Genomic DNA, 23,563 nt, shown 5'->3' with positions numbered 1-23,563 from the left:
TGGGCTGCAGGTTCTTCTCCAGCGTGTGTTGTTGTCCGCGGGGATGGCTTCTGCTGGGCCAGCATGAGTGTCCCCACTGCCTTCTGCAGCTTGCCCTGGTCGCCCAGACAGCAGACCCCAGAGCACCATGACCTTGGCAGCAATAGGACAGCCACCTGCCTCTCTCTCTGAGAAACCTCTCGAGTTTGGTCGGCTTAGCACCTCAGCAAATCTGCTCGAGTTGGGACTTGCCTGCCCTGAGCCTCCCCAGAGATCAAGCACTGGGCCGAGGGGCGTGTGCAGGGCGGCAGGAGGCCGAGTTCATCCGGAGCTCTGTTCTGGCTCCCTCGTGGGGGGCGGGAGGGAGGAGAACAGTTCGTCCCCCACTGTCCGCAGTCCAGCCCGGCTTAACCCCTGTTACAGACCCAGGACGGGGAAACCCCAGTTCCCCACAGGGTAGATGCAGGTTGCCAGGGAGACAGGGTTAGTTGCAGGTAGACAGGGAGCCGGCTGGCGCCTGACCCGTGCCAGCACCTGTCCATCCTGCAGACAGTCCTGGCGGCCGGCACCCTGGAGCCCAGCCCGGGTTTTGGAGTTTGATGGACTTCACTTTGTTCTGGGCTCAACTCTTCATAGCTGTGTGGCTTCCAACAAGTGATGCAACCCCACTGAGACTTGGTTAGCTCATCTGCAAAATGGAGTAATAAGGGTCGGGTGGGAAAATGTGTATAAAGGGTTTGACCCAGTGCCTGGTTCGCGTCCAGATGGTGGTGGATGTTCCTGCAGGTGGCTGCTGGGGCCAGGTGTTACCTGGGAGGATTAGGGCCTCTGGCCCCTCAAGGGATGGGTTTCTGGTTCTGAAACCCCTGACAGGAGCTGAGGTGAGGATACGCCCAGTGTTAACCTTTGTCTGGTGGCCTTGGGTGACCTTTGCCCTCTGCCCCTGTCTTTAGGAGTCACACGGACCTCCAGCGGCCGTCTCCGGAAGCTTGGTGACCCAACTGGCCCGGGTAAGTGGCTAGTTCAGCCTTGGCCCGCTTGGTTCGTCTCAGGGCAGGAGTTACTGCTCATGGGATCTGAAGAGACTCTGCCAGCCATGACCTGGCCTGGGCCAAGGGGTGTGGATGGAGGGGGTGGAGGGGGTACGGGGCTCCACCTCTCAACCTTGGTACCCCCACTGGGTCTGTGTGACTTCTCCCCTCTGGTTGTTTCCGGCCTCCCAGACCTGAGCCCTGTGTGATCATTACAGGAGCTGATCTTGCATCTTTGTTGTCACATCCAGTGGCCAGGCCCAGGGGCTGGGCTCCATCCATGGCCATTGTCAGAGGACATTGGGGCCCAGGGGTGAAGGGACTTACCCCCCTCGGAGATGACAGGGGTGTGCTGGGGACCTGCTGGGTGCCAGACCCCAGGTTGGATGGGCAGAGGGACATAATGGTGACATAGCAGTTGTTTTAGAAGAAGGGGTTGTCCCACCAAAGCCCACATCCCCCTGAGCCCACGCCCCACCTTCTTGATCACAGAACTTTCTGTGTTAGTGGAAATATTCTATATCTGCATCGTCAAGAACCGTGGCCACTGGCCACATGTGACTGTGGAGCACCTGAAATGTACGTTGTCTGTTTTATTCTTTCATCTGCATAGAATTTAACTAATTTTATTTTGTATTAATTCCCACTTCGTATCTTCATGTGGCTAGTGGCTATGAAATTAGACAGTTCCAGACTAGGCTGGCTCTGTGGGACCCCAGAATTCTGAACTCAGATGTTCCTGGGCCCACTTCAGGGGCTAGCCCAACCTCTCCCCAGGTCTGTTCTCTGGAGGTGATGCCAGTGGGCTGGGCACCCCTAGGCTTGAACCGTGGTCAAGGGTGGATCTTTGCAGGGAATGGGGTCAGGGATGGGGCTTGAGGTGACGAGGAACGTGCAGGCTGGACGTCCACACGAGAGTGTGGGAAGGACAGGAAGGGTGACGCAGGCCGGAAGCCTCTGGTCGGGGAATGAATCACGTCCGTGGTTAAGGGGAAGCTCCGCCCCACTGCAGACATGGGCCTCTAACCACTGGGCTGCCCAGCTGCCACTCTGTTCCTGGGAGCCTTTCTCGGAGCTCTTCGCCTCTGCCGCTGTCTGCCTCTCCGTCTCCCTCCGTCTCGGTGCTGGGGGAGGCCCCTGCGCACCAGGAGTGAGGTCTCGGGAGGCCAGCTCCCTGGGCTGCGTGGGCGCAGTCTCCTTCTGGCCCTTACTTCCCTGTGCCCAAGGCGGACAGTTCTGTGCCATCAGCACTTGGCAGCCGTGACCGCAGCTCTGCTTGGAAGCATAAGGCATAATTTGCCCAAGCCCGAAGCTGCAAGCCGTGATCTGGGTTTCACATGGAGCCGCCTGCTGACACACAGAATCCTGTGTCTGGGGGCCCCTGTGGGCTCCGGCCCAGACACCCTTCCTTCATCTTCCTGGCTCTCGGCTCCAGTCCCGGCCTCCCTACGGCTAAGACCTGAGTCCGGGCGGGGTTCTCTCCCGGGCCCTCTGACCTCACAAGGACCCCCGTTTGGAGCCTGCTGCCCCCTCCTCTCCTCTGTCCCCTCCTCTGCCTGATCCTCTGTGTCTGGACCCCACACGCCATCTCCTCCCCAGAAGGCTGAGGGTCCTCTTTGTGATATCCCTTCCTTTATTTCAGGTTCACGAGACAGGTAGGGATGGCTGTTTCTTGCATGAGCCCCACAGCCCATCAGCTCAGACTACCCACGGGTAACCCTATGGTCGGCTCACTCACTTTATGTCCTTTTTGTAAAAAAAAAGAATTGTTGGACGTATTAAAAAATGTGAAGGGGACTTCCCTCGTGGTCCAGCGTTTAAGACTCCATACTCCCAACGCGGGGGCCTGGGTTCGATCCCTGGTCAGGGAACTGGATCCCACATGCCATAGTATGTGCCAGAGACACAGACCTGGCACAGCCAAATAAATAAATATGTGATAAATACATTTTTAAAAATGTGAAGAATATAATGACACCTGTATGCCCAGCATCCCGCGTAGGAAATAAGGTGTTACAGGTGCAGCCCCAGCGCTTGGGTGACCCTCGTCCCTGCTGAGGTGAGCACCCATCTGAACTGGCCCTCGTCCCCGCTGAGGTGAGCACCCATCTGAATTCAGGACGGCTCACTGCTGGGTGTGTCTGTACTGTGTGCTGTGTGTCTACAGCCAACACACTATCTGCTCCTGACAATGGCAGTGTCGAATCACGTGCACAAGGGGGCTGCTGCCTTTTGCTTTTTCACAAGATGGGACGACCTTGAGATTTACCCACTTACATATAGCTCTGTGCGACTGTTGTGCTGCGCTGTGCTTAGTCGCTCAGTCGTGTCCGACTCTTTGCGACACCATGGACTGTAGCCCACCAGGCTTCTCTGTCTATGGCGATTCTCCAGGCAAGAACACTGGAGTGGGTTGCCATGCCCCGCTTCAGGGAATCATCCCAACCCAGGGATCGAACCCAGGTCTACTGCCTTGCAGGCAGATTCTTTACCATTTGAGCCACCATGGAAGCCCAAGAATACTGGAGTGGGGAGCCTATCCCTTCTCCAGGGGATCTTTCTGACCCCTGCATTACAGGTGGGTTCTTCACCAGCTGAACTACCAGCGTAGCTCTTAAGTTTATTCATTTGACCGCGGGTGGGTAGGGTGCCTCCGTGTGGGGAGGCTGAGTTTTCTACCCCTTGGCCAGATACTAGGGGTCCATGGAAGGTTTCTTCTTCTGTTGCAGACACTGCTGGACACATTCTCCTGGGTCCCACGCGTGTGTGTGTTCCCCCGGGCAAATCGCCTGGGCTCTGGGGACGCTTGCCCTGGGCCCTTCCAAGTGGCTTCCACTCTGCTCTCCCTTTCTGTGCCCTGAGTAGCCACCCTGAGCGGCCGCCTCCCAGACCTGCCGAACTTCGCCCCGGTTCCCACGGCACCCACAGCATTTCCCCTCTGTCTGCTTCCTCACCTCCGCTGCCCGGCCCACGCTGGTCCATCCCCGGGCTGGGATCCCCGGGGCCTTCTCCTTCCGCCCTGACATCTGGTGTGTGGCCAGGTCCTGCTTTTCCTCCTTCAAATGCTGCCGGGGGTGGTGGCCTTGTCCCCAGGCCCACCCTCGTCCCTCCTGTCGTGGGTTCAACAGTGCCAACCACCCCCGATTCATAGTCACTCAGAACCTCAGAAACGACTTTACTTGGACATGGGGCTTTTAGAGGTCCAGGGCTCAGAGGTGGGGTCATAGAGGAGTAGGGTGGCCGTAAATCCGACGACTGGGCTTCTTTTAAGAAGAGAGGCACACACAGGAAGAAGGCCATGTGAAGACGGAGGCAGAGATGGGAGCTTTGCCATCACACACCACGGGATGCCTGGGACCACGGGAAGACGGAAGAGGGAAGAATTTTTTCCCAGAGCCTCTGAAGGGACCACGGCCCTGCTGACACCTTAAGTTTGGCCTTCTGCCTCTAGAAGTGTGAGAGAATTAATTTCTGTTATTTTTAAGCAACCCGGTTTGTGGTGATTCGTTAAAGCAGCTGCAGGAAGCTAGCTCCCCTTCCCTCCAAGATCGAGAGTCATCTACACCCATCCACGCAAGGCAGTCTCTAAAATGCCACTGTCTGGGCTGTGTCTCTGTCCATACAGGGGGTGCCCAACGTGAGCCCCCGGCTGGTGTCCCTGCAGCCCCCTCCCCACCCTGGCTCACACATCCCTTCCTGCGGGGAAGGGCCCGTCCCAGTGTCCTGTCACTCAGCTGCGCTGACTGCCTGCCATCCCCGCCCCCCCCACCCATGGACAGTAAGCACCGCATAGGCGTGGGGCCGGATGGCTCGTTGCTCACCCTTTCTCCAGGGCAGCACAGAAGACCCCCGCTCCCTGTCACCAAGGGAGGGGGGAGTGTCCTTTGTGGGGGGTGGGGCTGGTCTAGGAAGAGACCTCGCCTGACACCTGGGCCCCCACAGGGATCCCCAGCTGCTATCCCCTGCCCCGTTCGCTGACACCCTCTCCTTCATTTCTCATGTCTCAGCCTCGTCATCCACCTAGGCACTTGAGCGAACATCTCGGTGTCGTGCTTGACCTCCATGCCCCCAGCGCCCCTAGATCAACAGGCTGCCAAGACCTTGTCGGCTCACCCACTGTGGCCCTTGGATGGGCCTCCGTGATTCTCTCCGTGTCTCGGTCAGGCCTCCGTGTCTCCCCCATCCCCACTCTTTCTCCCCACCAGAGGCTCCTCCCTGTCTAGTCAGCGTCCTGGGGGGGCTTTACTAAGTCCCCCCTGTGTGTCTGTGCTTGGGCACTGGGCTCCACGCATGGGATTCGTTAAAGCAGATCTGGGCCTGGTCCTCTGACTGAGAGAACCCTCGCTTCCCTCCTCCCCACAGAATAAAGGCGCGTGTGTGCTGGGCTGCTTCAGTCGTATCTGACTCTTTGTGATCCCATGGACTGTGTGGCCCGCCAGGTTCCTCTGTCCACAGGATTCTTCAGGCAAGAATACTGGAGTGCGTTGCTATGCCCTCCTCCAGGGGATCTTTCCGACCCAGGGATCGAACCCGTGTCTCTCACATTTCCAGCATTGGCAGAGGTTCTTTACCACTAGCACCACCTGGTAAACCCAGCCTAATGCCCCCCAGCCCTGCCAGCCTCCCCCCTGTCCAGGCTCTCTCCTCGCTGCTCCAAGGGGTCACAGCTCTGGAAGCTATTCTCTTTCCAGGGTAATTTGGTAATTTGACCCAGCCTGTCAATTCCGTTAGCAGGTGGGCAGCGGGCATTGCTCTGTCCTCCCATCCTGTAGGGCTGGGTGCTCTTATGGCACTTGGCAGGCAGTCAGTAAATATTGCTGAACTGAACTTGATAGGAGAAGCTGGGTGGCGGGGCGGGGGAGTGTGATTGGCCAAAAAAACAGATTTAAAATAGAAACATCAGTCTTCTTTTACCTTGGCTGAGAAGTAGCTTTTCTCTTTGTTTGCTTTATGGGGGAGAGGCTTATGGAAAATGCCAGGTCTCCAGAGAGGCGGCGGAGGAGGGGTAGACCCAGCCCAACAGGGTGGCCTGTAGGCACAGTAGCTATTTACATTTAAAACATTTATTTAGCACAAATTAAAAGCTCGGTTCCTCAGTAGCTTGGGCCACGGTGTAGGCCCTCGTCCGCCACACGTGGCTGCCACATTGAACCCTACAGAGACTGTGGCATCTCCCATCAGCACAGAAAGTTCTCTGGGGAAGGGCTGGTCTGGATTAATCTCCACACCAGGTCCTCAGATCCCTTGTTCCTCCTGTGAGCCTTTATTGGGTGCCACTGAGCAGGCAGAATGTTGGGATTTCCAGCAGGAAGTGAAAGACCCCAGGCCTTTGGGGGAGTTTTGGTGTGTTCTGAAGAGTTTAAATGCAGGGGCCTTGGGACAGACTCTCGCAAGGACTCTAGTCCCCACACTCTTGGATCCCCCCTTGCTCTGCACAGGGAGCTGGGGGCCTTTAGGAGTACAGAGCCAGCTCCCGGCTCCAGCAGGACGGGGACGGACGACTGAGCGCGAGGGCCGTTGGTGGAATTTGGCCCCGTCCGGGCCGTCTCTCTCCCTTGTCTAGATCTCCTTCCACGCTGACCTGGAAGAACTCCCAAAGCAACAGGCCGGCCCAGGCTGTTTGCACCGGTAAACCCTGCAGCAGTCCCCAGGGCAGAGAGTAGCTGGATCATATTTATTTAGGAACGGCTGAAACTTGAGGCACCATAAAAAGTGGAGAGAAGATTCCGGAGAGGAATGCGGCCGGCCCCAGGCCCGGAATTCATCTTGCTCTGGGAGGCTGCAGGCGGCCAGGCTGGGGCCGGCCCTGGAGGGCCTCGGCCGGCTGCCCGCTCTGCTGGAAGGTACAGTAGCCTTGACTGCAGGACGGTCAGTGGGAGGGGGTCGGAGGGATGGAGCTTCTTGATTTTTAACTCAGGAAAGCGCACTCCAGTGGTTGAGTCTGAGGATGAGCAGGAAATGAAGGGAAAAGTCTGTTTTTAAAGTGAGGGGTTGGTATCCCCCACGTTGTTGTTTAGTCGCTCAGTCGTGTCCGACCCTTTTGCGACCCCATGGATTGCAGCCCACCAGGCTCCGCTGTCCGTGGGATCTCCCAGCAAGAATACTGGAGTGGATTGCCATTTCCTTCTCTGGGGCATTTCCCGACCCAGGGATCGAACCCGTGTCTCTTGCACTGGCAGGCCGATTCTTTGCCACTGAGCCAGCAGGGAAACCCTGTCTCTCATAGGTTGGAGGTAATTATGGAGGATTCTCATAGAAGGTACCTGCTTGAGGGGTGGGGGAGGTGAGAGGTGGCAGGAAGTCTGAGCCCAGGGCCTCAGAGAGTGTCCTTCCAGCTAGATTCCTCTCCTTCCACCTCCTCACAGGCCCCTCCCCAGAAGGGGCCCCAGGAACAAGGCTGTGTCCCTCTGTGGACCCCCTTCTCGAGGCCTCTGCTGCTCACGTGTCAGAGTTACCGGAAGCACCTGCCCCCTTTTCACGGCTGGGTCAGCCCAGGCCTCCTGGACTGTGTTGGAAGTTCAGGGCTTGCTGGCATCACCTCTTACTCCTGTGTCCCCTCCAGCTGGGTGCAGGGGCTTCTTGGAAGGGGACTTAGCACTGTCCTCACAGATAAAGCAGGCCTCACTCCTCCTCCTTACCTGCCCTGGGCCCCTCTCTGATGATGGTGACGTCAAAAAGAAGGTGGCAGGGAGCATGCAGGTCACATGGGCAGGTCCGCAGAGGTCAAGGGTAGAGACACTGCCTTCAGAACAGTCTGGAAGGGGCTGCTGCGCAGCCCCAGGATGTGGGCGGGCTCAGGCGGCTGGGAGCTGGGACTCGTTGACTGGCATAAGGGGAGGTCCCCAAAGCTGTGGCCTGGTGGGCGGAGGCCCTCCCTGGGACAGCAGGCGTCGGTCGACTTGGAGAAGTGCTGGTTTCAAATGCTGACCCCCTCACTGGGACTGCTTGCTGGTTTACTGTGCTCATGTGCTCGGTGAATCTAAGACCAGGACAAAGGTTTTCATAACCACAGAGCTCCCTCCATGTTCTGCTGGAGGGAGGAGTCACTTGGGGAGCCCTGACCTGGCCAGTCGCCCCCTGAGTGGCCGATGCTGGGGACGAGGCCAGGACTCAGTAAACGGTGGGGGTCGGCTGCCCCTTCTCCCCTGCCTGGCCTCACCCTGCCTCTGTGCCGGGCCTCTGCACGGCTCGGCTCGTAACTAACACAGCCCTGTCGGAGCCAGTCGGTGTTGGCAGGTTTTCAGTTTCAAATTATCCCCCCGCTTGGGCCAGCATGCTTGGCGTTTTAGGCATGACTCGGGACTGGACGTTGAGCCAGACTGTGCCGGGGGAGGGGTGGAACTGAGGGTCAGAGCTGTGCTCGGCAGCTGCACCGACCGCAGCAGCAAAATCCACGGCGTGTGCAACTGGCGCCTGCAGGAAGTGGCCAGGTTACCCGAGGCCATGACTGCGCTCCTCGTCCTGGCCCCACCATCCGCCCGCCACCCCTGCCAGCTGGCAAACTCGGGGAGATAGTGAAGGACAGAGGAGACTCCAAGGACTGGTCTGCCGCCTCGTGGGGGCTTCCTGACCCTGCTCGCTGCAGTGGGGATTGGAGTCACACAGCCCCCTTTGGCATTAAAGGGGTTTCTTTTTTTTTGGAGGTTTCTTTTTAAATCTGTTTTCTGTAGTTCCTAAGTGTAATGAGCATATAGTACATGTATAATCAGAAAAAAATCAAAAATAGTTTTTTTCAAAATCAGTAAAGAGGTGAAGTAAGCACATCAAAAAACCCTCCATGATTCCCATTGTTCTGAGTTGGTGGTTGGTTTATTCTAATGCGTTAGAATGAAATATACTCACCAGATAGCATTGCACAGGGAGCCCTGGCTCTTTTGTCCGTCTGTGGCACCTGTTTGAGTCTCCTGTGGCTGCTGTAAATAACAGATTACCAGTAACTTGGGGGGCTGAAGCCAGCAGAAATGTCTTCTCTCACAGTTCTGGAGGCCGGAAGCCTGAAACCCAGGTCTTAGCAAGGCCCGGGTCCCTCCAAAGACTCCAGGAGAGAAGCTAGTTTTGTCTCTTTCAGATTCTGGGGCTGCCGACCTTTCTTGGCTTGTGGTTGCATCCCTCTGGTTTTCAAGGCCAGCGTCTTCGCATCTCTGTCTGCTCTGTCTGAGCATCCCCTTCTGTGTGTGTGTGTGTGTGTGTGTGTGTGTGTGTGTGTGATCTCCTTCTGCCCCCTTCTTCAATACACATGATGGCATTTAGGACCCCCCTCCCCACCAGTGATTCAGAATAGTCTCCCGTCTCAAGATCCTTCACTTAATTGCACCTGCAATAACTCTTTCTGTTAACAAATTCCCATGTACAGGTTCAGGGGATTAGGTTATGAGATCTTATGGGGGGCATTATTCAGCCTACATGGTGCCCCCGAGCTGCCCGAAACACCTCTCCTTACTGTGCAGGTGGCTGCCTTTGGAGCTGTCCTCCAGAGTCTGCTGGGAGTTGCGATTTGGTGTCTCCCAGAAGGTGCCAGCCTCCACTCCCACGCCCAAGAAAATGCCCTTGCAACTTTGTTGTTCTTGCTGTTAGACTCTTTGCAATGCCATGGACTACAGCATGCCAGGCTCCTCTGTCCTTCACTGTCTCCCCGAGTTTGCGCAAATTCATGTCCACTGAGTTGGTGATGCCATCAAACCTTCTCATCCTCTGTCGTCCTCTTCTCCTTCCCTTGATACCTTGGAAACTGCATTTGGAATCCTGCCCTGGGCAGGGGGAGCCATCCGACAGAGAATGGTGTGTGGCCCTCTTCTGGTGACACATCGCTCGTGTGGCCGTGGGGCAGAGACCTCAGTCTGAGAGGCCACATTAGCGGAGGGGCCGGCAAATAATCAGACTGAGTGCATCATTTTGCTGTGGAGACCACAGCAAACCAAAAACAGGCAGTTTCATCTAAAGAGGGAAGCACTCTTCAATCCCGCTCTGTGAGACCAGACAGGAGGGCTCATTCGGTGTGATTGTATGCCCTCCCTTTTCCAAGAGAAGAGGAAAATCTGCAGTTCTCAGTGAAATTGCCCAAGTGTTCAACATTGGCACGGATACAACAATTTCTTTAGGCAGGGTCAGGCAGGCAAACACAGCCTGTTTCTGTGTTCCTTGGGTGGAGGGCTGCCAGTTTGAACCCTTGAAGTGAATGAAACTTCAAGAGCAGAGGAGATGCCCCCAGCCCCAGCGCCCCCCAACCCCCGACCCCCAGCCCTCACTCTGACCACTTGCTGCCCTTCCCCACCGCCCGAGTTGCCAGGTGAGCAGCCTCCCCTCCGCCCCCAGACCCGAGCTACAGCTGAGCCCCCAGCCAGGCCAGGCCCCTGTCCCCTCCTCCCAGAGAGGCGCTGAGTCTGGGGAATATGTGGTGAGGAACTGCGCGCCCTCCCAGGGGACGGCTGGAGACTCACTGACTCACAAGCGAGGGGTAGGAATCTTCCAGGAAGTCTCCTTCCCGCGCTCCCCTCAGCCGGGGCGGGACGGCCAGCTCCTCTGTCCCCTCCTCTGTCCCAGCAGGCTGACGGGACACCCGGGCGTCTGCAGGGGGGCACTTCTCCGGCTCATCCCCGGCAGGTGTTCCTGAACCTTCCCTGTGGCAGCCGGCCTGGGGCGCGACCACCCCTCCTTCCGGCCAGGCCGGGGTGGGGGCTCAGGGCCGCCGGAGGTGGAGGGGAGCCCAGGCGGGCAGGCAGGCAGGAACCAGGCTTTGCAAAGGCTCAAACCAGAGGAAATCGCAGCATCGCGGGCCGGGGGGCGGAATGAAAGACTCTGCGAGTCGCCAGGAATTTGACTCTGTGAGCTGGTTTCCAAGAGGCTAAGTTAAGCTTCTCCAAGTGGATATTAAAAAGGAGCAGCCAGACGAGAAGCCCCGGGCGGAGGGGCTGGAGGGGGTGGAGAGAAGGCGCCGGAAGCCACTCGCCGCCGCACCTCGGGAGCCGCCGCACAAAGCCCCCGCCGGCCGGTCCTCGGCCCGGAGGACCCCGGGGACCGCGGGAGCCTTTCAAGGCCCACGTCCGGCCCGCACTCCCGCCTCTTCTTTTTATTTCTCTCCTTCGCTCCCTTTCCCCTCCCGGTTCCAAGAGACAATGCTACTTCAGTTTGGAGCACAAACATATGATCAGCACATGGAAATGTGGTAATTTGGATGCATTCGTGATTGCAACAGATTGAAGAAATTAGACCAGACAAAGAGTGTTTTTGGAGGAGGAGGAGGAGGCAGAAAGAGGGAGGGCGACGGGGTGAGAAAGGGGAGGACGTCTCTGGAAAGGGGGACGCTGGGACTCCCGCCTGCTGCTAAATATATCCGTAATGATGGAGAGAGACCGGATCACAGGTAGGCAAGGGGCCCTCCTCCCTGCCCCGCGCTGCCCCTTCCCCTTAACTCGAAACTTTCTTTATGCTTCGGGACATAAGCACCCAGGGGTCACTTCGGCTCATTTTTCCGGGCATATTTCTTTTCCTCTCTTCTGTTCTGAGATCCTGGGACATAATGTTCCATAATGTTCCAAAAGTGAAGCTTCGCTAAGTCTGGCTTTTATTTAAACTCGGCTCTCCCTTCCCTCACTATTTCTCTTTCATTTCCCAACGTGCCACTTTTGCATCTGAAGACGGCTGTGAATGCTGAGACTGTGGGCGCCGAAGTCTGGGAAAGGGTCGGGTGGGGGGGACCCAATTCTGGCACTGGGGTCCGGTCCGGCGGCACCGGGGCGCCGCTTGTGGTTTGTTTGTCCGCTGTGTGGTTGGTTTGTCCGCTGCTCGCCAAAGTCGTCTTCGAGGCCGCCTTGGTCTCCTCCCTGAAATAGCATTTTGGTGCCTTCCTGGGAGTTGATTACAGGGCTGGGAGCTCCCAGTGCCCAGGCAAGCTGTGCAGATGCGTGTGTGTGTATGCGCGTGTGCATGTGTGTGTGTGTGTGTGCACACACGCAGCAGACAGAACTCCTCCTATTCTGCCGGAAGCTTGGGGAAGTGACCCCCACTTGTGGAGGTTGGCATCATCTGGGTCCTGTCCTCACCTGGGCACAGTGAACAGGGAGGGTAGCAGTGAGCATCCCTGTTTGGATGGGACATTTCAGAACAGAGAGACCAGCTCTGTGGGCTTTGCTGAGATTCTGGGGTAGAATCACTGATTAGAACATTTGAATGTCACGGTGGGGGGTGGCAAGGCGTGAGGGCAGACGGCTGGCTCTTGGGTTGGAGGGGGCTTCCAGGTCCCTGGAGTGGTCCCTGTACCCCACACAACATGTGTTTTTGAGTTAAGTTTAGAGTTAAGGGGTCAAGTAGCCCCACACCGAGTGGGCTCAGCCCCGTCAGGACTGGGCAAGAACCGACAAGTGGAGAGAAAAGAGGCTGCCCCTCCTCAGTCACCCCGGTTAGAAGCCCCTGTTTCCCAGGTGGCCCTCCTGAGATCCTTCTCCCAGGCGTGTGTCCTGGGTCAGCATCTGACGTCATCAGGAGTAATTCCCATTCATTCCCCAGCGTGCTGCTTGCAGTGCACCCCTCGAGCCAGGTGCTGGGGTACACAGTGCAGGCTGAGACATCCTGGGCATCAGCATCCCGCTTCAGGTGCTCCGAGCCGGCCCATGGGTGTCTCCACAGGTGTCACCGGACTGGTCTGCTGTTTGTCACTGCGTGCGGTGTGGGGGGGAGGTGGGGACTCCCCAAGAAGCCCCAGGGGAGGAAGACGTCTCCGTGGCTCCTGTGAAGGCAGCCCCTTGCCTGCTGCTCCAGGGGCCGGTCAGATCCCAGTTGGTGTCAGGGCGGATGGGGCGCCCATGGGCAGGGGAGCTGCTGACGGTCGGTGGGTGTGCGTGCGCACCCGTGCAGCCAGGCAGGCACCGACGGGCACCGTGACCAACCGCGGGGGCCGGGGTGGCCCCGCAGACCGCCAGAAGGCATGGCTGGCAGAACCGCACCTCACGTGTGTTTGAGCTCAGTGGCGTGGGCCGGCCGGGGTGGACGGGGTGGGCCCCAGGGTTCCCTGCTCTCAGCCTCGGCAGGGGCCGCTGGGTGCAGGACTTGGGACGATGGGCACTCTGCTGGCCTGGTTGGCTGGGGCCTGCCGCCCAGCCTTCACTTTCACAGATCACCAAGCCAAGGCCCAGCTGGGTGACAGACAGGCGACCAGTGAGCCAGAGCACAAGGGCTAGAAAGGGGTCTCTGGGGAGTCTGAAGTAGTGGCAACGTCTTGGAACCTCCCAGGCTGAGCAAACTCCAGGAGCTTTTTCAGGAACTGAATAAACAGTCAGCTCTGTGCCTTTATAGCCTCGCTGAGCACCACGCCCTCATGATGAGAAGTGGAACGGGGGCCTTCCCCTGGGCTCCGCCTGAGGAAAAGTTGGGAATTCCTATGAAATCCTCATTTAGATGCATTTTCATCCAAAGACACTTGTTTCTTTCAAACCTTGGGTTAGAAACCTTGTTCCAGAAAAGGCAGGCCCCCAAGCTGTCCCCTCAAGCTCCTCAAACCTGGTCGGATCTTGACCTTGGTCTTTAATTGTAACTCAGAGCTTCAGCAGTCCCCTGGGAAGCTAGCTCTACCCTGTTCCAGCTGGGACCTCGAGCAAGTCACTCTGCAGCCCTGGGCTCCATTTCGTAACCTGTAAAGTGGGGGAGACGGAGCAGCTGGGCCCCGAGGCCTTGCCCGCACCCCCAGCAGTGGGCTCTGAGCTGATTCTGGGGGTCTCCGTCTCCTGCGGGGCTGCCGCTCACGGTCCCTGCCCCTCTGGGGCCCCATTAAGCAGTTGAGGTAGCTGCCTCCCTCCCCAACGGGCACACCGAGTCACGATGCCCAGCGTGTGTGGACAGAGGCCTGTTTGGCCGGACGCCTCACCCGCCAGTTTCCAGAAGCGGCTGTTCATGCTCATGGCCCGCTGGGCTGGCATTTAAGGAGGGTCTGGCTGTCTCTTGGCCACTGCCCAGCAGCCGTCCAGGAGGGGTTGGTGGGGAGGGGGCTTGGGGCAGGTAGGGGCTGCCTCAGGAGACCTCAGGTCTCCATGCTCCGTCTCCTGGGAGCACCAACTCCTGCCGGGTTTGGGCCCTGGGGGCCCCGGGTCCTCTGTGGCAGCCACGCCGCCTCCAGCCCCCTCGAGACTGCGGCCGTGCCCTGGGAAGATGCCGGAGGGCTTGTCAGCAGGCTGGGATGAGTCACCGAGCAGTGACTGGCCGCTGAGACACTGGCCGCTCCTTCCAGCCAAGGGTCGGCGTTTTTTGCCTTGTTCTGGACTGGCTTTGTGGCTTTTACAAATCAAGCAGTTTTATCTTGTTCCAAGCGCTGTGTTTCAGCAGGGAGAATCTCCAGGAAGGGAACTTTCCACTGGGGCGGGGAGGTGGGGGGGGGGGGGCAGTGACTTAGCTCAGCTGGGCCTTGGGGAGGCTGGGAATGGCTGCGTGGTGAGCTGTCGGCAGAGAATGTAGACGTTTCTCTGCTTGGTCATGAAGGCTGGTCTGGGGGGCGGGGAGGGCCGGGTCGCATTGTCACTGGATGACTGTCCCTGGCTCACCCAGGAGGAGTGAGCTGGTTCTCTGATTTGCTCAGGTGGTCCTGTATCATGGCCGTGGGGCGGGCAGGGGTCTGGACAGCCTCCCATCATGGGAAGCATGCTTTGGGCCTTGCTCTGATGTCCCCTCTTGTCTCTGGGTCCCTGACTTCATACCCTTGACTAGCTGCGGTCATCAGTGTCCTGGACCCGTGTTGCCAGAGCTTGATTACCCTAGTTCAATTCCTAGATTGAAAAGATCCGCTAGAGAAGGGGTAGGCTGCCCACTCCAGTATTCTTGGGCTTCCCTGGTGCCTCAGCTGGTAAAGAATCTGCCTGCAATTTGCAGGAGACCTGGGTTCAGTCCCTGGGTTGGGAAGATGCCTTGGAGAAAGGAAAGGCTACCCACTCCAGTATCCAGTAGTGGTATCCAGTACCACTTGGTTTCCTAGGGCTGATGTAACCAAGTACCACCACCTGGGGAGCTTACAGTGATAGCAGTGGATCCTCTCCCAGCCCTGGAGGCCAGAAGTCCGAAGTCGATGTGTTGGAGGGTTGGTTCCTTCAGGATGCCCTGAGACAGCATCCTCTCCGTGAGTCTCCTGGCTTCTGGTGGTGACTGGTGCTCCTTGGCATCCTTGGCTGCTGGATGCTCACTCCAATCTTTGCCACTGTTGTCATACAGCCTTCTGCGTCTCAGATCTCCCTCTGCTTCTCTCTTATAAGGACACTCGTTCCTGGATTTAGGAACCTCAGTAATCCATTGGGACTTCCCAGATGGCTCAGTGATAAAGAATCTGCCTGCCAGCGCTGGAGATGCAGGAGATGTGAGTTTGATCTCTGGGAAAAGGTCATTTCCTTCCTGGAGGAGGAAATGGCAACCCATTCCAGTATTCTTGCTGAGAAATCCTGTGGGCAGAGGAGCCTGGAGAACTATACTCCGTGGAGTCGCAAAGAGTCGGACAGGACTGAGGGACTGAGCACACATATAATCCAGCATGACCAAAACTCCAGATCCTTATCCTGATGACATCAGCAAGACCCTTTTCTCCAAATAGGACCATGTCCACAGATTCCAGGTGAACATGAGTTTTGAGGAGGCCACCATTCAACCCACTCCAGTTATCATACGTCCTGGATGCACAGGATAATTCCATATTCTAAGATCCCTCGAAGTCCCTGAGTCTGGCTGCAAGCCTTTGCCATTGGGTCCCCTACCCCTGGTGTGGTGTGGGAAGCCCAGCCCCATGAGAATTCCAGAAGCCTGCCTACCTCACTTCCAGGCGCCTTCCTGCTGGGAGCTGCCTTGTGTCCCCTGTTGGTGGGGTGAGGCCTGGGGCAGGCTCTGGGGACAGAGTGGACCTGGGACAGTGTGATACCTGGGCCAGCCTGCCTGATGAGGTCACCTTCACATGGTGCTTTGTAATGCTTTTTCTTTGCGCCCCAAATAGGTCTGTCCAAAACCTTTCTTGATTAGAGCATTTATTTCAGTGTGAAGTCCTACTAAGGAATGGCGTGACCATTACATTGTTACACAATAAAGAACCACCTTCAATAACAATGTAGCGTGAGATTGGGACTGACCACTTCTGTGGTCACTGTAGTCTTTCTGTAGTATAAGGACCTCGGGTGCCCAGGGCTCTGGACTCATTTAAAACAAATTGTGGTAAAATGTACATAATATAAAATGTACCTTTTTAAAAAAGATTTATTATAGTTGGTGTACAATGTTGTATTCATTTCCGGTATACAGCAAAGTGAATCAGTTATACATATAATCTACTCTCTTTTAGATTCTTTTCCCAAGTAGGTCATGACAGAGTAGTTTTTAAAATAATATTTATTTTAGTTAATTAATTAATTTGACTTCTCTAAGTCTTAGTTGCAGCATGTGGGATCTTTTATCTTCATTGTGACATTCGGGATCTTTAATACATCATGGGCAGTCTAACCTGGTCTCCCTGACCAGGGATTGAACCTGGGCCCCCTGCATTGGAAGTATGGAACCTTAGCCCCTGGAGTCCCATTACAGAGTGTGGGGTAGAGTTCTGGGTGCTAAGTTCCCGGTCCTTATTAATTATCTATTATATATGTGTGTGTGTACGTGTCAACCCCAGTCTCCCAGTTTATCCACCCCCACCTTTATTCCCTGATAATCATAGTTTGTTTTTGATATCTGTGACTCTATTTCTGTTTTGTACCTAAGGGCATTTGCACCCATTGTGTTAGGACTTCCCTGGTGGCTCAGTGGCAAAGAATCTTGCCTGCCAATGCAGGAGATGTGAGTTTGATCCTTGGGTCGGGAAGATTCCCTGGAAGAGGAAATGGCAACCCGCTCCAGTGTTCTTGCCTGGGAAATGCCAAGTGGGCTACAGTCCATGGGGTCACAGAGAGTCAGACAGGACTTAGCGACTAAACAGCATCAACCCATTTTAAAGACTCCACATGCAAGAGATATCGCGTGATATGAAGTGTACCTTTTAAGTGATCTTTAGGTGTATAATCCAGTGGCATTAAGTGCTCTCACATAGTTGTGCAGCCATCCATCCATCTCCAGAACTTTTTCCATCATCTCAAAGTGAAGTGAAAGTGAAAGTTGCTCAGTCGTGTCCGACTCTTTGCAACCCCATGGACTATACGGTCCATGGAATTCTCCAGGCCAGAATACTGGAGTGGGTAACCATTCCCTTCTCCAGGAGATCTTCCTGACCCAGGGATTGAACCCAGGTCTCCCGCATTGCGGGTGGATTCTTTACCAGCTAAGCCACAAAGGGAAGCCCAAGAATACTGGAGTGGGTGGTGTATCCCTTTTCCAAAGGATCTTCCCAATCCAGGAATGAAACTGGGGTTTCCTGCATTGCAGGTGTATTCTTTACCAACTGAGCTATCAGGGAAGCCCCTATCTTCTCAAAGTGAAGCTCTATTAAACAGTACTTCCTCATTCCCCTGTCCTTTCTGGCCCTGCCCAACACCCTTCTGCTTTCTGTCTACGTGAATTTGACTATTTCAGGTTCCTCATATAAATGGAACCATGCAATAGTTGTCTTTTTGTGATTGGCTTATTTCATTTTATGATTTCAAAGTTCCTATATGTTGTAGCAGGTGTCAGAGTCCCCTCCTGTTTAAGGCAGAATAATATTCCTTTATATGGATAGACTGTATTTTGTTTAACCATGGTCTATCAAGAATCACCTTCTGGCTCTTATGAAAAGTGCTGCCATAAATCTGGGTGTATAGGTATTTGCTCAGGTCCTTGCTTTCAGATTTTTCTGGATACACACCCAGAAGGAGAATTACTGGATCGCATGGAGAAAATAAGTGAAAGTGTTAGTCGCTCAGTCGTGTCTTTGCATTCCTTGTGCCCACAAGGCTCCTCTGTCCATGGGATTCTGTAGGTGCAAATACTGGAGTGGGTTGCCGTGCCTTCCTCCAGGGGATCTTCCCAACCCAGGGATTGAACCCAGGTCTCCTGCATTACATGTGTATTCTTTACCATATGAAGCACCACATGGTAATTCCATGTTTAATTTTGGGAGGAACTTCCATACTGCTTTTTACCACAGCTGTACCATTCTACATTCCCACCAACAGCATACATGGGTTCCAGTGTCTCCACATCCTCCCCAATGCATGTTATTTTCTGTTATTTGTTTTAACAGCAGTGAGGGGGTAGTGCATTGCTGTTTTGATTTGCGTTTCCCTAATGATTCGTGATGTTGAGCATCTTCCCATGTACCTGTTGGCATCTGTATGTCTTCAGAGAAATGTCTATTGAGGGCCTTTGTCAACTTTTTAACTGGGCTGTTTGTTTTTGTGTGTGATTGAGTTGTAGAATTCCCCGTCCCCCCCACCCCCCCCACCCTCTGGCCTCACTGTGTATCATGTGGGATCCCCGCTCTTCCCCACCAGGGATCAAACCTGAGCCCCCTGCATTGTAAGTGCAGAGTCTTAACCTCTGGACTGATAAGAAAGTCCTAGTGTTTTTTTAAAAACATATTCTGGATATTAATTCCTCATCAGACTTAAGATTTGTAAATATTTTTTCCATTCTGTGTGTTGTCTTTTCATTCTGTTGATCGTCTCCTCTGGTGCTTAAAAGTTTTAAATTTTATGTGTTTGTTCTTGGCTGCACTGGGTCTTCACTGCTGCCCACAGGCTCTCTCTAGCTGTGATTGGCGGGGGCTACTCTCCGTTGTGGTGTGCGGGCTTCTCATTGCGGTGGCCTCTCCACATGGGCTTAGTTGTCCCGAGGCATGGGAGATCTTAGTTCCCAGACCAGGGATGGAACCTGAGTCCCCTGCATTGGTAGGTGGATTCTTAATCACTGGCCCACCAGGGAAGTTCCCCCAAATTTTTAATTTTGATGAAACTCAATTTAGGTTTTTTCTTTTAATGTCTATGCTTTTGGTGTCATACCCAGTCACAAAGCTTTCTCCCTGTGTTTCTCTCTGACAGTTTTGTAGTTTTAGCTTTTGTATTTAGGCCTTTGCTCCATTTTGAGTTTTATTTGTACATGGTGTGAGGTAAGGCTCCAAGTTCACGTCCTGCGTTCTTGATTCACTACTTTTTTTTCCCCCTCTCACACCCAAGTTGACTGCATTGGGTGGCAGAAGTGGGGGAGATTCTGGTTTGGACCTGATCTTGACCATCCCCTCTCAGGCCAGCCAGGGAGCCTCCGCTCTGGTCCAGAACCTGGCTGGACATGGGCTCTGCCCACTGTCAGGCGGGCCTTCTGCTCTCGGTAGTCTCACTGCCCAGCTTGCACGTGGGACTGGCTGTGTCTGTGATGTTCTGTCCCATGCTTAGTCTCAGAAGCCTCCTCCAGCCCTGTTCCTCTCTGCTTCTGCGAGCCTGGCCTCACGTCTGCGATGAGCTGGTCATCCCCGTGGTCTCCCTTCCCATCTGGGCCTGAATCTCCAAATGGAAGCCACCACCGAAAGCACTTTGCCCAAAGTCCCGTGGACCACAGTCCTGCCTCCGCCGCTCTCACGTGGATTCTGCGGTGGTGGATTCCGCTCCCCTTGGGCTGGGCGTGGGGTGGGGGTGGGACGCAGTGAAGAAACTAGGGCGTTTCCCTTTAACCAGTGGCCTCACTGGACCTCAGGACAGTTAGCAATGCAGGTCTCAGCTCCTGGAGAACCCCTCCACTGCCTTTGGGCCTGGGACTTGCCTTAGACCTTCTGATGCTCTCTCCTTTTTTCCTTTCTTTCTTCTCTCTTTTTTTTAACAAACGAGGAAACTCTGACTTGAGCAAGCTGAATAAACAAAGCAACACACCCCTTGGAATTAGCAAAGAAGCACCGGCTCTGAAAGTTTACTATGAAAACTTGAAAATGCTTTTGGAGGGCTTCCCTCGTGGCTTAGACAGTAAAGAAAACGCTCGGGGGCTGGGCCTGTCTGCTGGTGTGAAGAGCCGCCCCGCTCCGGATGGCAGCAACCTGCACTCTATCTAGCACCTGTTGCTCCCCACGGTCCCGGCTCTCCTTGATGCCAGCGCGAGTGACCAATCAGTGACCTCTGTCTGTCCATCTCAGGTCATGACCTTTGAGTTCATCTCAGGTCATGACATCTCCAAATTCCTGTTTGCAGGATAACTATTGACAGCTGTCGTCCCAATTAGCCGGCAAACATTTATGGAGGTCCTACTAGGTTCAGGCATCTCCTAGGTACTTGGCCTAAAGTAAGGGGCAAGGGACAGCCAGTCCCTTGCTTCTTTGGGACTGGTCATCTGAAATTGCTGTCAGGCAGCTCACCAAAAAACACACCAATTTTTGACTTGAGATAGAAAAGCAAAGAACAGGTGATGTGATTGTTACTAGGTGCATGAGTGTGTGTGTGTGTATTTATGTGTATTGATGGACACCTTCCTTGAGAGGGTGACACTGAGCTGAAACGTCCATGTCCAGAAGGACCTGACCAGGCCAGGATCCTGAGGAAGGACATTAAGGCAAAGAAAATAGCAGATGCAAAGGCCCTGAGGTTAGAACATCATGGAGGTGCCAGTGGCTGGACTGTGTTTTTGGAAGAGACAGGCAAGTCTGAGTCCAGCAAGATGGACTCAGGTCAGGCCAGGCCTCGGAGGCCCTGGTGATGGTTTGTTTTTTTTTCCTGTGGTGTGATGAGTGCCACGTGGAGGAAGCAACAGGACCCGAGTGCCCAGTGGCTGCCAGGCAGGGAGGAGAAGCCAGGGAGCCCCGAGGGGTGGCCGTGACCATCACTCTAGCAGCTGGGGGGGGGGGGCTCTGATTGCTGGGTGGACCCTGGTGGTTGGAGAGGCCGCTGGACGCACTGACGTGGTGGCCAGCCCTGCCCCGCCCTGCCCGCCACTGCTTGTCCTTAGGATGGAGTGCTTGCGGTCTCTGAGCGCAGAGGCTGTGGTTTGCCGGATGCTTGGCTGCGGGGGGCGGGGTGGCCTGAGGCCTGGGTTCTGAGCCTCCATGCCTGCCCATGCCCCCCACGGGGGGTCGTGGCCCTGTGTGCCCAGTGTGTCTGAGGATGCTGTCCCATCTCACCGGCCCCCTTGAAGCCTCTGAGCTTTCTCCCAGCTCTGGGCTCCTGACTCTGGGGGAGGCTCAGGAATACAGAATGTTCTCCACCGGCCTTCAGAGCTGGGGTGAGTCAGAGCCTCCTTCCATGATGGAGCGGTAGCCGAGGCCCCGGGGATCTGGCTTGGTCCCTGGGGGAGGCAGGCAGGAGAGGAGAGGTGGCCAGGCAGGCGGAGTTGGGGGGCACTGAGGAACCAGTGTGACCTTGGGCTGTGGCCCATCCCCCTCCTGCTCTGTGGCAGCCACTGGTCCCCCCGGCACCCCCTTGTGCCACCTCCCTTCACCCGCCTCTGCATCCCTTCTCTCCCCTCCGAGGCCAACCCTCTCCTCTGATCCAGAGTGGGCCTCCCGGCTACTCTCCCAGCCTCCTGCTTCTTTTCCTTCAGACCCTCCACCGCTCCCCCAGGGTCCACAGTGTCCCCTCCGTGTCACCCAGAGAGGCCGGTGCTGGGAACCTGGGGGCGCTGGCGCTGTGCCTGTGCCAAGCACCTTCCTCTCCTGCTCCCGGCGCCCCCTTGAGCCTGCACAGAGCTCCTCCGCACAGAACTGGCTGCGTCCTGCATCCAGAGCTGGCGCGGCAGGACGGAGCCACCCAGGGAGCCCAGGCACCCAGCTGGCACTGCTGGCCGAGGGCCCCAGGGCTTGTGGGTCAGGGAGGAGGTGGTTCCAGGGAGGTGTGACCATGATGCGGCTCACGGGTCAGGGCACCGACACCCCCTCCTGCAGGCGTGGCCTGAGCTGCTGCTCCCCCGGCTTCTGTTTCTGGGGCATCTCAGAGTTGACCCTGCGGCAGCCTGTCCTGGCTTCTCCCTCTGTCCTTTCCTGACACCGTTGCTGCTCACCTGGAGAGAGCCACATGGGGACAGAGGAGATCAAAGAGTCCCTCTGATAGGATACCCCGCTCCCCTCAAGAGCCTCGCTTGCTACTAGGACAGCAAGACTCCTGACAACCCCCAGGGCACCTATGGGGGGGTGGCACAGTGTGACCGTCGGGCACACGGGGCTCAGTGCACGACCCGAGGCCTCCCTTCCCGTGGCTTTGCTCAGGCCCGTATCTCTCTCTGCTCCTCTTCTGGTGCACCTCAGTCTGGACTTTGCCCCCCACCATCTGCCCAGCCCAGCCCAGTCCTGGCTGGCTTGTCCCTCCACCTGGCTCAGCTGCCTCTCCAAAAGGTGGCTTATTCCATCCAAGGATGCAGGGCACTCAGGCATCCCCACCCTGGGAGATGTCAACGTCTTGTTATCTGATAATAACTAAAGAACTACATCTTTAAAAATATATGAAAAGTGAAGGTGTTAGTCGCTCAGTCATGTCCTGATCCTTGCAACCCCATGAACTGTAGCCTGCCAGGCTCCTCTGTCCATGGGATTCTCCAGGCAAGAAAACTGGAGTGGGTTGCCATTCCTTTCTCCAGGGATCTTCCTGATCCAGGGATCGAACACGCATCTCTTGCATCTCCTGCATTGGCAGATTGATTCTTTACCACTAGAGCCACCTGGGATATATATATTTGGCTGCTCAGGGTCTTAGGTGTGGCATGCAAGATTCTTTAATTGCAGCATGTGAGCTCTTTAGTTGAGACATGAAAACTCTTAGTTGAAGCGTGTGGGATCTAGTTCCCTGACCAAGGATTAAATCTGGCCTCCCTGCACTGGGAGTGCAGAGTCTTAGCCACTGGACCACCAGGCAAGTCCCAAGAACTACATCTTTAGAATGACTTCTCAGTGTTTTTCCAACTTCAAGGGTGTTTAGAGTGTCCTAATCCTGTGCCTGGTGGGCTACAGTCCACGGGGTCCCAAAGAGTCGGGCAGGACCGAGTACGCACGCATGCATCTTTGACTTCATGGGGGTGCAGTGTGTTATCGTACAAAAAGCATGAGGTCTGGCTGAGATGAAGAGTCCTCTCCCATTACACCTTACTTGTACGATCCTTTGAAAATGACTTCAGCTCTCTGTGCCTCAGGTTCTTTTTTTGGAAACTGCCTGCAATGCGGGAGACCACCTGCAATGTAGGAGACCCAGGTTTGACCCCTGGGTCGGGAAGAACACTTGGAGAAGGAAATGGCAACCTACTCCAGTATTCTTCCCAGGGAAATCCTATGGACAGAGGAGCCTTGTGGGCTACAGTCCATGGGGTCATGAGAGTTGGACACAGTGCAGTGACTGAACCACCATCAATCCTGACGTGGCCGTGTCCAAGACAGAGGGAAGGGGCTGGGGTTGGTAGCAGGCTGGGGACTTGTTCATCACCTTGAGAGAGTGGTCTTGGGCTGTGCCTTTGTGACGTGTGTTCGAAGGTGGGGGGAGCATACCTCCAGGACCTCCCTGTAGCACCCGCCTCCCCCCAGCCTGTAGAGAGCAGCTAGGAGGGGAAGGGGAGCGCACACTTCCTCCGGAGCTGTGGATCGAGGGGCCCAGGTTCTGGAGGAATGCATCTTCCATGCATCTCACCCCCAGATTTACCGCAGCGAGGCTGGGCCCTGGGAGTGAGCGAGGGGACCGCTG

General features: G+C 55.8%; 1 protein-coding gene and 1 long non-coding RNA gene across 6 annotated transcripts in view; one reads left to right on the top strand and one right to left on the bottom strand.

The window, feature by feature from the left end:
- Positions 1–23,563, top strand: part of SEPTIN9 (septin 9) — a 176,737-nt gene that overhangs the window by 17,341 nt on the left and 135,833 nt on the right. Inside the window, exon 2 of one of the 3 annotated variants that reach the window (XM_070479898.1) lies at positions 933–989. The exons of 1 other annotated variant lie outside the window; for it this stretch is intronic. In XM_070479898.1, the coding sequence (XP_070335999.1) occupies positions 933–989 (57 nt within the window). Of the gene's footprint in view, positions 1–932; positions 990–11,287; positions 11,371–23,563 lie in introns of those variants that run through there. One more of the 3 variants, XM_070479899.1, reaches the window with a different exon arrangement.
- Positions 6,058–11,101, bottom strand: LOC139039181 (uncharacterized). Of its 3 annotated transcripts, XR_011492459.1 has the most exons (4): positions 10,456–11,101; positions 8,853–8,923; positions 7,649–7,989; positions 6,058–6,951 (listed from the first exon to the last, which is right to left on the bottom strand). It is a non-coding gene; the product is annotated as an uncharacterized lncRNA (long non-coding RNA). The 3 variants fall into 3 exon arrangements; XR_011492458.1 differs by having other exon boundaries at positions 6,058–7,989; positions 10,448–11,101; XR_011492457.1 differs by having other exon boundaries at positions 6,058–7,989.

This window comes from Odocoileus virginianus, chromosome 17 (genome assembly GCF_023699985.2).
Source record: "Odocoileus virginianus isolate 20LAN1187 ecotype Illinois chromosome 17, Ovbor_1.2, whole genome shotgun sequence".
Classification (NCBI taxonomy): domain Eukaryota; kingdom Metazoa; phylum Chordata; class Mammalia; order Artiodactyla; family Cervidae; genus Odocoileus; species Odocoileus virginianus.
The sequence above is the reverse complement of the archived record's forward strand: the minus strand, read 5'-3'. Positions and strand labels throughout refer to the sequence as shown.